At 42.2% G+C, this 13,710-nt stretch overlaps 1 protein-coding gene across 1 annotated transcript in view; it reads left to right on the top strand.

Annotated features, from left to right (window-relative positions):
- The first annotated feature begins 7,274 nt into the window (after positions 1–7,274).
- Positions 7,275–13,710, top strand: part of LOC140728225 (putative methyltransferase DDB_G0268948) — a 65,462-nt gene continuing 59,026 nt past the window's right edge. Inside the window, exon 1 of the mRNA XM_073046652.1 lies at positions 7,275–7,500. Within this exon, the coding sequence (XP_072902753.1) occupies positions 7,450–7,500 (51 nt within the window). The 5' untranslated portion in view covers positions 7,275–7,449. The remainder of the gene's footprint in view (positions 7,501–13,710) is intronic.

The following is a 13,710-nucleotide window of genomic DNA, read 5'->3' on the forward strand; positions in this document are numbered from 1 at the left end:
TGGCGTATCTCACTCCTGTACACCCTCTTGTCACCACCAGAGATTCTGCCAACAATAGTTGTATCGTCAGCATGAAGATGGATAAATCCCCAGGGCCTGACTGAGTGCATCCTCAGTCTTTGTGGAAGGCTAGAGAAGATATTTGCTTCATTGTTAACCACTGCTGAAGTTCCTGAAGACTGTAAGGTGGCTAATGTCATTCCATTGTTTTTGGAAGGTAGCAAGGACAAACCAGAGAACTACAGGCTTGTCAGCCTGATAGGTTTGGTGGGGAAGGTGGGGAAGCTACTGCAGGCAATTCTCAGGGACAGGATCTACCAGTCTGATTAGGAGGAGTCAGCATGGCTCTGTGCATGGGAAGTCTTTCTTGACAAACCTTTTCAAGTTCTTGAAGAGGTCATCAAAAGAGTAGATCTTGTCTATCTGGACTTTATCAAGGCCTTTGACAAGGTCCCGTGTGGTAGGCTGGTATGGAAGGTTAAGTCCCATGGAATCCAAGGAAAGCTTGTCAGGCGGATTCAAGTTTAGATCGGGGTAGGAAGCCAAGGGAGATGGTTGAACATTATTTTTGGAATGGAGGCCAATTACACAAGGGTGGGTGTTTTCCATTATTTATAAAATTATTTGGATGCAAATGTGTGTAGGCCTCTGTTAGTCTCGATAGACCATGGATTTGCGCCTTGGAAAGTTTCCAGGGCACAAGCCTGGGCAAGGTTTTTTTTTATGGAAGACCAGCAGTTGCCCAAGCTGCAAGTCTCCCCCCTCCATGCCACCAATGTTGTCCAAGGGAAGGGCATTAGGACTCATACAGCTTGGCACCGGTGTCGTCGCAGAGCAATGTGTGGTTAAGTGCCTTGCTCAAGGACACACACACAGCCTCAGCCAAGGCTCAAACTAGCGACCTTCAGATAACTAGACCAACACCTTAACCACTTGGCCATGTGCCAACACTGGATGCAACTACACAAGGTCCAATCAGTAAACTCACAAATGTCACAAAATTAGGAGATGTTATAGATATTGAAGAAGGTTATTATAGATTACAGGGGATGTTGATCAGTTAGAACAAGGATTTCAACACAGGGTTTGTGAGGTGATGCATTTTGAGAAGACAAACCAGAGTGGGATTTGTACTATGAACGGTAGGGCAATAGGGAGAGTAATGGAACAGGCAGACCTGGTAGTACAAGTGCATTGTTTGGTGAAAGCAGCCTCACAGGTAAACAAGGTGGTGAAAAGGGCTTTGAGCTCGCTGGCCTTTGTCGGTCAAAGCTTGAGCTTACGAGTCGTGTCAATATATTGTAGCTGTGTAAGTCATTGGCCAGGCTGCACCTGGAGTACTGTGTACGGTTTTGGTTGCTCTATTATGGGAAAGATGTGGTTAAAAATGAAAAAGTGCAGAGAAGGTTCACGAGGATATTTCCCAGACCAGAAAACCTGAGTTATAGGGAGAGATTGGCCAGGCTAGTCTTTACTCCTTGCAACATAGGAGAATGACGGACAACCTTGCACAAGTGCTTAAGATTATGAGAGCATAGATATATGAATGGTAAGAGTCTATTCCCCAGGGTAGGCAAGGCTCAAACCAGGGGGCATAGCATTAGGGTGAGAGGGGGAGATTTAAAAGGGACCTGAGGGGCAACTTTTCACACAGAGGGTGGTGAGTGTGTAGAATGAGTGGCTGTGAGCAAAGAGTTAAACTTGATTCCTCTTTGGTACATACTAAAATGTGTAACACAAGTAGAAGGCGGTAAAACAAAATCTTGTTAGTCTGGGATGTGGGAATGTTTTGAGAAAGTACAAGGGAACCAGTCCACAGCAAGGCTTTGGGAACTCTGTGTGAGTAGCAGTCTACAGCCTTGAGAGCAGATAATAAAGGAAAACATGTTTGTCTGGAAAAATATTTGAGTAAGGGGTCTTGGAGGGTCAAAAAAAGGGGAAATTTCTTTGTGTAAGTGGGAATCTTCTCTTAGGCTGGGTCGCAGCTGTTGCTAAGAGCTGGATATAGAGACAAAGATATTGAGAAAAGGAGAGAGAGAGAGACAGAAAAAGCAGCCGGACATTTGTAGTTCCCTTTGGCAGAGTACTATGTGGCGTGGCTTGGTAATTGGTTGATAAATATTATTTTGTCTCTTTCTACTTTATCAATAGTTTTGTTTTCTTTCCGTATATTATTCATTATATTACTCTGATAAAGTAATTTCTTATAACTTTGAATGCTCGCACAGAGCCTCCTTTGTTTGCAGACACCTCTTGGTGCTGAATCAGAAAAGAACAGGGAATGAATTTTAAAATATTTTCCTTACAGCTGCCAGAGGAAGTGGTTGAGGCCGTTACAATAGCATCATTTATGAAGTAGTTGGATGGGTGCATGGGTGGTGGGACTCAGGGGAAATGGGCTGAACGCAGGAAATTGTGACTGGCTGGGTGGGCACCATGGTCAGCATGTACTGGTCGGACTGAAGGGTCTTTATTGTACATGATTCTACTACAGGCTGCGTGGTGCTAGCTCCTGCTCCAAACCACTGGGAAACAAAATGAATTAACCCAAAGCAGGCTTTGCAATGGTGAGTATTTCAGAAGGAGACAGTCATCATACCTTTGACAATCTGTGAGTGTTTTCTTCATTCATTGTAGTTTTATAAGAACAATTTGTCCTCATTTCCAATACTTCCACATCAAAGTTTCCAATTTTTCCACTTTAAGATTGTACAATTCAATCACTTCTGGTACCCTCCTTACCAACACATAAACATGGATTTAAGGATCAGTGCAGAGGCAAACTCTAACAAACCAATGCTGCTGGCGACCCCCATGGATTGCTTTCCTTGTGATCACTCCAATAATAATGTCCCAAAAGTCGAAGAGCTGCATTCGATCCTTTATTAGTAACTAGCAAAACAATCTTGAAGCGATGAAACTTATGAAACTAAAGCTAGCCATACGAAATGTACTTCAGTGGACTTAATCGAAGAGTTAAGTGACTTTAAATGCAATTAAACAACGTTAAGCATAATTAAGTGTAACTAAGCAGTCAACAAAGATATGATTCCATCAATCCCAGATCCAAACTACCCAGAACAAAGTACGAATACGTAACTTATTCCCTTTGCTTTTACCATTCATGTGCTTTGTTACCATAATACACATAATACATACACAACACAGAATACAATGCAGATCAAAAACAGATGCATGGCTCCTACAATTAGCCACATGCACATCAAAACATACAAAGAAAGTGCATCGCTTGTGTCAAATCAAATCAGTGAGGATGGTGCTGGGCAGCCCGCAAGTGTCACCATCGCAACATCAGACGTCCACAGCTCACCAACCCTAACCTGTACATCTCCAGAGTGTGGGAGAAAAGAGAAAACCCATGAGAGTGGGAAGGACGGGAACTGAACTCTGATCGGTGATGGCTGCCACTATAAAGCAATGTGCTCACTGCTACACTATTGTGCCACCCTGTTATCCTCTGATCTGCATGAGTTATCCTAACTTACAGAATGAATGATGTATTTACATGATAAAAGAATAATCGTGGACAGGCCAAGACAAAATCACTAGCGCTCTTATTTGGGAGTGAAATCAAACCCACACAATACTAATGCAGATGCCCCCTGAGGGCTTCTGAGCTCACTCGTTTAGGAAAAGAGTCACTCAGTTTCTTTCAGACTAATACAAGATTCAATCTGAGCTTTCTAGGAACGGTAGAAAATGACAGGGAATGTCTTCAATCTTCTTTGAAAAGTACCACATAATAGTATACTATTTTCCAGTCATCACACTCAGTCCCAGCAGCAGCTCATGAACAGAGTGATGTTGACAGTGTGATAAGTATGTTACATACCCGTCAAACAGCTTTTACAGGAATTGTTGGCATAACATGACCTGCCGTCCTGGGTAGGTCTGTAGTGTAGTGTCGTTTTTTGTGTTGTTTTATGTAGTTCAGTGTAGTTTTTGTATTGCTTAATGTAGCACCATGGTCCTGAAAAACATTGTCTTGTTTTTACTGTGTACTGTATCAGCAGTTATGGTCGAAATGACAATAAAAAGTGACTTGACTTGACTTGAAGTGTGTTATATCCCCAACAAACAGCCTTTACTGGAATTGTTGGCATAACATGACCATGTGAAATATTTTCAGGATTTTACTCCATTCGCAATTTCTAGCATTCACAGAGGAAAAGGGAAAAAGATTTGCTTATTCACTTTTTAGGTTCCCAGCACTGTGGGCAAGGCTCATTCCTCTCCCTTGAGAAGCTGGTACTGAGACACCCACACACAACTGCAGCCCTTCTGAGGACGCACCTCCCACAACTGGAATGGAAGTTGCAGAATTTAGAGCCAAGAGCAATGAAGAGATGGTAATGTATCCAAGTCAGGGTGGTGTATGACTTCGAGGGAAATGCTTTTGGAGGTGAATGCATTAGCTGGTGTAGTGATAGACCCAGAGCTTCAAAAAGGGAGCTGAGTAAGCATCTGAGAGAAAAGAATTCACAGGGCCGGGGAGAGAACAGGACGGTTACTCTTGTCCAGAGCATGACTGACGTGATGCCCCTTGGTGCATAGTGACTCCAAAATCGTCGCATACTTATGAATGAAATAATATTGTCAATTCACGAGAGCATTAGCAGCTCACTAAAAATACCTTCTGTCAGTCACCCTCATTTTATAGTTGTTAGTGGATCCAATTTGCTTCTAATAATTCTTTGAGGTTTATGGTTTTGAACGCCCCTCTGAGATCTCCTTGCAGGACCTTTGCAAAAGCTATGTTGAACATTTTAAAATATGTATATCATGTGGAAGATGTGAATAAAAAGTACAGAAGGAACTGGCTTATATACGGTCAGTACATACCGCCTTGTTTATTTCAAGCTCTCCTGTGACACAACATTTAGCCTTGCCTTATTCCTTGGAAGTTGACTCAGTGAGTCAAAGAGCTTCCTTCCATTCTGTGACTCTGATTTTCTATTTATTTGAACTTAAAGCAGCTTTCATGACTGAAAATGGAATGAAATGACCACCGATATGATATTTTCAATTATTACCACCTAATTTCTAAGCAGTGGAGTTGATAATGTTTTCAGTAAGCTCACCAAAAATGCCTGAATTTAGTTCAGTAGTCTTCATCAATAGCACTGTTCCATTCATACGTACGCAAGAACTTTCTGTGTGCCTCTCTTCTCACTACTACCATTGGGTGGGAGGTGCAGGAGTCTTGAGTCCCATGTCATCCGGTTTGGGAGCTGTTGCTGCCCTGAAGCCACTGGGCTCCTAGACTAGATTATGTTCCACTGGGGGGGCGGTGTGACGTGGTGTGCAGCCTGGAGTTGGTGCTGCCCCCCCCCAGTGTTCACTCAGTGGGAGACGGGCTCTATTGTGCTTGACCGTGGATTGATGGTGCAAGTTTTGGGATTCTTATTGCGCGACTGTAATACCATTTGTGCCTGCTGTCCTGTGTGTGTTTTGTGCTGTGTGTGACTGTTGGTACTGTGTTTTGCATCTTGACCCCGGAGTAACGCTGTTTTGTTGGCTGCATTCATGAGTATTCATGTACAGTTGAATGCCAATTAAACTTGAATTGAATTGAACTTGCCTCAGTGCTGAGCATACTCCGCAGATTTGGGAAATCTGCAGCTCATTTTCTATGTATTATATGTTTATTTATTCTGATTATTTGTATGATTTGTCCTCTTTGCACATTGGATGTCTGTCAGTCTTTGTTGTGTTGTTTTTTGTGAATTCTATTGTTTTTTGTCTTGTGGCTGCGTACAAGGAGATGAGTATCAAGGTTGGATATGGTATACATACTTTGATAATAAATTTGAACTTTGAAAATTTCTTCCATCATTAGTTTACTGTAAAATACATAGCAATAATTCAACTTGTCTTTTTTTGACATCACCTTTAAATTCATAACGGGTTGCAGTTTGAAGGATGTAGAACCAGGTACAGGGCATACCCTTGAATTCTTTAATTCACCCACCATCCCGATTAGGGCAAGTATCCCAGGTGCTCATGTCACAAATTGTTGTGGATGGCAAGGTGGTTTGATGCCTTCATAAAGCTTCTTCAAGATGCAGAAATATTTTGAAAGATGGTGAAATTGTATCTATTGTGAGACGTTTGAAGTCTTTGGCACAAAAGTCAAAGAGCAAGTGAGAATATTTTTCAGAAAGGAAATAGCTGAAGTCTGTAAAGGCTTTGGGAATAATTCCATAAATAATTTTAAAAGGGATTTGGACAGGGATTTGAAGGTGAGGAATTTGCAGAAATAAGTGTGGTTGCTCTTTTGCTATCTGATTCTTTGAACCTCATTTTCATCGGGTTGAAATGCTGGCACCCCCTGCCTAACAATACCCTAAGAACTGCAAAAGCTCAGAAATGGCAATGTTCCAGAAGGATGGATTTTCACCACATTCTTAAAGCTTTTAGAAAGAGCCAAAAAAAAAATGGATTTGCCAGCAAAGTCTACATACCAAGAGCAATCAGAAAATAGTAAGTCTCACTTCTCATAGTGAAGGCGAGGCAAAAAATTGGTGATTTAATTTTGTGCTGACTCTTTCCAACAGCTATCAGTCAGCAATAAAATGAAGTACAGTTGGAGATTTCTCTGGAACATAAATACAAAGTACAGACCAATTGGACTGAAAGCTTTGTTTCTAAGTTCTAGGTTATTTTGTTTAATCAACTAAATTCTCTATTTCTTTCTCTCTCTCTCTCTCTCTCTCTCTCTCTCTCTCTCTCTCTCTCTCTCTCTCTCTCTCTCTCTCTCTCTCTCTCTCTCTCCCTCCCTCCCTCCCTCCCTCCCTCCCTCACTCATTCTCTCTCTTTCTCAGTCTCACGCCCTTATCTTCAGTTCTCCTCTCACACAAACTGAGTTATTTCCATTTGTATATTATTAACAGAACAAGACATTTGCCCTAAGCAGTTTATTGACCTTGTGTGTCTAGGGCCTAAATTTTGGCTCTCCTCCACAGAAACATTTCTGAGGTTGTATTTATTAAATTTCTGTAGTTAATTCTAATTTGTCGTGTAAGTTATTTTATGGCATAGATCAGGAAAGAAGTATTAATGCCACTGCTGAAAGTCTTTTTCATGTTTCAACTGCAAACCTAGAAGAACTTTTTCATTCTGTGCTCCTTACACAGTTAGACTCTGAAATGACTCATAGCAAACACTACTGTTCAGAAATTCATCCCTGATCAGTGGCTCTGAACATTGCTCTGTAGCAGTGACACACACAAACTGCTGGAGGAACTCAACAGGGCAGGCAGCATCTATGGGAAGGAGTATAGAGTCGGAGCTTAGGGGCAAAACCTTCATCAGGACTCCAAATGCTGCCTGACCTGCTGAGTTCCTCCAGCATTTTGTGTGTGTTACTCTGGAATTCCAGCATCTGCTGAATCTCTTGTGTTTAAGCCGTATGTTAATGTCAGCAAGATGAACTCTGCCTCTGAATTTCACAGACGGTATACAATGCACATCGACAAGGTAGAATTTCTAAACAATTATCTCTATTTATTTTAGTGGCATGACCTTGCTTTAAAGGAAAGGCAAATGTCTGCTCTAAAGCAGCAGAGGAGCATTCCAGATCAACGGGTTAGAAGTTTGTTAATGATTCATTCTTGTGGCAGTCAGCTTGCTCAAAATAAAATTGTTGTTTGAAATCTCAGTCTAGAAAACAAAAAGATTGATATGGGAATTTTGGTCTGTTTATTGTTTTGAATATTCATGCTGTACCACAATACCCTAACACTGTTGTATAAGTGAGAGGAAAAACATTTGTTGATATTATTACAAGGGCAGTAGTTTAATTATTTTTAGATTTCTTCCTGGAATGTTTGTGGCTCTCATGAGCCAGCCATAATCACATTAAAAATTTACCACATTGTGAGGGACTGAAGTTACTCCACCCGAGGATTCTCAACTCCGAAGGATGCTAATGAACTGAGTTTTTTTTAAAAAGATAATCTGACAACTTTCACTGCCTTTTTCTGCTGCTCAACTTCAAGCTACGATGACAACTTCCATTTATGTGATAACTGGCATAATGAAACATCAGAAGGCACATTACCAGTGTCAAATGAAACCACATTTGATATCAAGCTACAGTGAGAAGCATCAGGACAGACGAGGAAAAACTAAAATAAAATGACTATAATTATTTTCCCTCTCTGTCTCCCTCTCTCTCCCTCCCTCTCTCTCCCTCCCCCCTCTCTCTCCTGGAATAAGGCAACACACAACATTCCTCCAGCTTTTTGTGTGTGTTGCTCCAGATTTCCAGCATCTGCAGAATCTCTTGTGTCTTTCTAATTATTGATGCATTGAATGTTCTGATCTTGGGTGGCACAGTGGTACAGGAGACAGCGTAATGCAATTACAATGCCAGCAACCTGGGTTCAATTCCAGCTCTGTCTGTAAGGAGTTTGTACATTCTCCCCGTGAGCCCTACGGTCTCCTCTGGGTACTCCACTTCCCTCCCATATTCCAAAGCTGTACAGATTAGTCGTTTAAATGATCACATGGGTAAAACTGGGTGGCATAAACACATTGGGTCAGAAAGGCTGTTACCATGGTGTATCTCGAGATCAAATAATAACCTTTGTCTCAATCCAACGTTGATTAGGTTATTGTTGAGTTTAGTCTGTACTAAATAATTATGTATGTGGAGGATAGATTAAGTCTGGCACTATATTAAAATCTGAAATCAGACCAGATTTGGAAAATATTACAGCCTCAGGCCATTGCTACAAAATTTCAAAACAGAAACTTCCTGGGACCAGCATCTTCGGGTGCTTTGACAATGAATTCCTCATTTCCATGGGGTCAGATGTGGGGCTATTTGCCAGAATATTCAGTGCTGTCCTGAGATAAGACTTGCCACAAGACCTGGACAATGTTCAACAGTCGACAGATAGATGGCAAGTAACATTGATACCGCACATGCCAGGTAATGGCGAGAGAGAGAGACTCTAACCACCTTCTTTGACATCCAGTGGCATTACCATCACCGAGCCTCCCACTGTCAACGTCCAGAGGTTGGATATCCTGCAGTGAGTGACTCATCTCTTGACTCTCCAAAGCCTTTCCAACATCTGCAAGAAATGTGCTGATATGCTTGAAGGGAAAGCACGGATTCAACAACATTCCTTCCCAGAACACAGCAATGGGAACGAAACCAGAAGGACCACATGCTCTCAGACTCAGAATCAGATTTAACAAGACTTGCTGAGTGGGCTCTGCAAAGCTATCCTCATGGCATTAGTGCTGGTAAATATCACTAAATCCTAGTCAAATAACATTCCACTGCAGCCAAAATTAGAGAATTAATACCTTCATTTGAAAGGTTATTCCACCATTCTGCCATCTTCCTCAGAACACACTGGTGCAATTCTACAGTGCCATCAGAGAGTGCATCCTCACATCCTCCATTACTGTCCCATTTGCCACAATATCCTCTCACAATATACAGTACAGACACTTCAGTGAACTGTCAGGACAGCAGAAAGTGTCATTGGCTCCAGTCTACCATCACTGCAGGACTTTAATGTGTCCAGTATGCTGTGTTCTTTGTACGTACCGTGGTTTACTAAGAACAAACCATATTCTGGAAGAATTAAAACTATAATTTTTATTTAACAGCAAACAGCAAACACGTTTAACACACAAGCTTCCTGAACATTCTATCAGTTCTGCGCATGCTCACAACTCGGTCCAATCACGTTCTGACACCTGACTCACGATAACACCACACTGGACAAAGCAGCAGGCAGGAAAATCATTGACAACACTACATCAGTTCTGGTCACCTCACTACAAGAAGGATGTGGATACTATAGAGAGAGTGCAGAGGAGATTTACAAGGACGTTGCCTCGATTGGAGGGTGTACCTTATGATAAGTTAATAAATTTCACATTTTGGTGACAATAGACCTGATTCTGATTCTGAATAGGTTGGGTGAACTTGGCCTTTTCTCCTTGGAACCACAGAGGATGCGAGGTGACCTGATAGAGGTGTGTAAGATGATGAGAGGCATTGATCATGTGGATAATCAGAGGTTTTTTCCCAGGGCTGAAATGGCTAACACGAGGGGGCATTGTTTTAAGGTGCTTGGAAATAGGTACAGAGGGGATGTCAAGGGTAAGTTTTTCACACAGAGAGTGGTGAGTGTGTGGAATGGGCTGCTGGTGATGGTGGTGGAAGTGGATACATTAGGGTCTTTTAAGAGCCTCTTAGATAGGTACATGGGAGCTTAGAAAAATAGGGGGCTGTGCGGTAGGGAAATTCTAGGCAGTCTCTAGAGTAGGCTACATGGTCGGCACAACATTGGGCCTGTAATGTGCTGTAAATTTCTATGTTTTATGTTCTATCTATCCATCCAGAAAAGTGTCTTTTCCAAAAGCTCCCTATGGAAAGCACTATGAGACTATTAAAACAGAAAGTACACACCATCTTAAAAGTTTCTTCCCCAAGCAATTCATCAGATCAACCATTCTAGTTACTTACGTATTGGTGCTCATTCTATTCCATTTCTGTATTTTAACCTCCAACTTTATTTGTTATATAATTCTTTATAATTGTTCAATGTTGTTCTTTATTGCATGTCACTCCAACAGACCACAGCAAATTCCTATTGAGGGATAAGCAGAATCTAGTCGATCCTAGAAGATCTGCTGTTTCTCTGGCAAGATGTATGCACAGAATATTGTGGCACAGCAACTTATAGTTGGGAAAGCATGTCAATGGTCTCCTCAAAATGTCATCTGTGGAAACTAAAGCAGTTTAATAAGTGAGAACTTGGAAGGGGCTGTAAATCACCACTAACTTAGGTGAGTGGGAGGAGAATCAAGGTGAGAATATGCTACAGGAAAATAAAACAAGAAATGGTACTAATGGGAACACTCAGCCGGCATAGACTCGACTGACTGCCTCTTCCCCATTTCAATCCTAAGGTAAAATGAAAAAGTCATCAGAAGCAAGCTCTCAAGGTAATGCATTTTCAAAAAAAAAGTGCTGAAGAATTTTCCTAGAGATTTTGTTCATAGATTCCTGAATTTGATCAGAATAAGATACTAGTTCTTGTATCATTCTGCTTCTGTCTTGACTGAACATTCGGTTCAGATATAAAGTGGGTGAGATGCAGAATCACTTATCTCATTCAAGTGGTCCTTAATATACCTCTTAAACTGGGGATGAATTTCTGATGATACTTAATGAGAAATCAGGACTTGATTCAAGTCAACATATAAGGATTTTGAAGTGGTAAAGTCAATATTATAATATGTCGCAGACCTTTATTGTTGTACGGTGATGTTATACAGTGAGGGTAGAGTCAGAGAGCTCCTCAGCACAGAAACAGACCCTTTGGCCCATCCAGTCCATGCTGAACTATTATTCTGCTTATTCCCATTGACTTGCAACTGGACCATAGCCCTCTGTACCCCTCCCATCTATGCACTTATCCAAACTTATCTTAATGTTGAAAATGCCATTTCCGCTGGCAGCTCATTCCACCCTCTCATTGTCCTCTGAGTGAAGAAGTTCCCTCTCATGTACCCCTTAAGCATTTCACCTTTCACCCATAACCCATGACCTCCAGTTCTTGTCTCCCCCAACCTCAGTCAAATAAGCCTGCTTGCATTTACCCTGTCTATTCCAGCCATAATTACAAATGCCTCTATCAAATCACCCCTCATTCTCCTACACAGGTTGAACGAAATTAAGATGGTGCTAAATGGCGACTCCTTTGCTGGCATCTTTGGAAACAGCTTTATTTCTATTTTTGATATCTTGTTTCTTCCTGTTCAGGGTGTGGGGGGGGGGGTGGCGGTGAGGTTGTTTTCAAGACCCTGACCTGGAGTTTCACTCTGACTTCAGTTCTTTGCGAGAATGGGAGCCGCTGTCAGGGCCTCACGACCAGCTGCTTTTTGATAACCCAAGGATACAGCCTGGGAGACGAGCGCCTTCAGGCTTCCGGGATTTTGTGGCTCTGGGGACGTGCTGACTCTAGGCTGATGACCCTGACCGAAGTGTTGCGGGAGAACACGGAGCAGCGGGTTAGCCACTGGGGGTTGTGTATCTGGAGGGCTGCACTTTCCTGGGGTCAACTCTCTGGGCGCAGAGCTCGGAAGAAGCGGCACAACAGACTTTTAACATTGCAGATGAGCGAGCTGCTTTGTTATGTCTTCCCTCTCACTGTGAAACGGAGACACCCCTTTTTCCTTATTAGGGAGAGAGAGGCTGTGGTATGTCGAGTTATCAGGTGAACGAGAAGTTTTTGGGGAACTGCAAGTCTGTGTCTTTATTGATGCTTTGCTGCACACTTGAGTGCCTGGTGGGGGGGGGGTGTTGATGCTTTTTTGCTGGTGGGGGGGTCGTTGTCTTACTGCTGCTTGTGCGTGGGAGGGGAAGTTGGGGGGGGATTTGGTGTTCTTACGTTTTAACTGGCATTCATTCTTTGGGGCACCCCTCTGTTTTTGTGGATGTTTGCAAAGAAAAAGAATTTCAGGATGTCTATTGTATACATTTCTCTGACCTGTTGACCTACACCCCAGGGAATAAATTCCCAACCTATTCAGCCTTCCTCTATCACCCAGGTCTTCAAGTCCCAGCAAAATTCTTATTAATTTTCTCCATTGTCTTTCAAACTTACTGATATCTTTCCTGAAGTAGGTGACCAAAACTGCACATAATACTCCAATTCAGGCCTCATCAACATCTTATACAACTTCTGCATAACATTCTAACTCCTGTACTCAATACTTTGATTTATGAAGGCAATGTGCCAAAAGCTCTCTCTACAACCTTATCTACCTGTGACACCAGTTTCAAGGAACTATGGACCTGTATTCCCAGATAGCTCAGTTCTAATGGAAGAGAGGTAAAATACCTTTGTTTGTGCATTTAATTGCAAGGCCCATTCCCTAAGTCAGTTTATTAAAAGAGGCCATAATAACTCGGAGCTCAGCCTCCAAGTACACACCTGCACGGGTATAATCTGCATATTGAAGGCCAACTATGTTCTCCTATGTAGGCAGCAGAGGTTGGCCAGATTCTCATACACAGGTTCTGTAGATTAGGTCCACTGATTGAACACTACAGGGAGAAGAGCTGGATAAACTGCTCAGGTGATGACACCACCATAGTTGACATCAATCTGAATATGCAGTTGAATTCTTTCTTCTTTCGTGTTGGAATGATTACTGTCCAGCACTTGTACAGCAAAGACAACAAGCTACTTTTCACTCAATGCCTGAATGGCATTCGGGTCTTGTTGTTTGAGGACACTGTATGTCTTCTTTTTCCCCCGCTAAGGAATTGCAAATGGAACTGAACACAGCGCAACAGCAAACACTCACAATTTGACCCTATGTAATAATGAGTCAGGGAACATGATTATAAACACAAGAGATTCTGCAGATGCTGGAAATCTAGAACAACGCGCACAAAATAGTGGAGGACTCAGCAGGTCAGGCAGCATCTATGGAGAGAAAGAAACAGTCGACGTTTCAGGCTGAGACCATTATTGATAACACTGCTGACTATGGTTGAGTATAGGATGTTGCCCTAAGGGGCTACAACAATGTCTACAGAAGGACTGACACAGATTGGGAGGAAGGGCAAAGAAGTGGCAGATGGAATACAGTGCAGGGAAATGTATGGTCATGCACTTTGGTAGAAGGAATAAAGCAGTAGACTGT

The sequence above is a fragment of the Hemitrygon akajei genome, chromosome 5, assembly GCF_048418815.1.
Source record: "Hemitrygon akajei chromosome 5, sHemAka1.3, whole genome shotgun sequence".
Classification (NCBI taxonomy): domain Eukaryota; kingdom Metazoa; phylum Chordata; class Chondrichthyes; order Myliobatiformes; family Dasyatidae; genus Hemitrygon; species Hemitrygon akajei.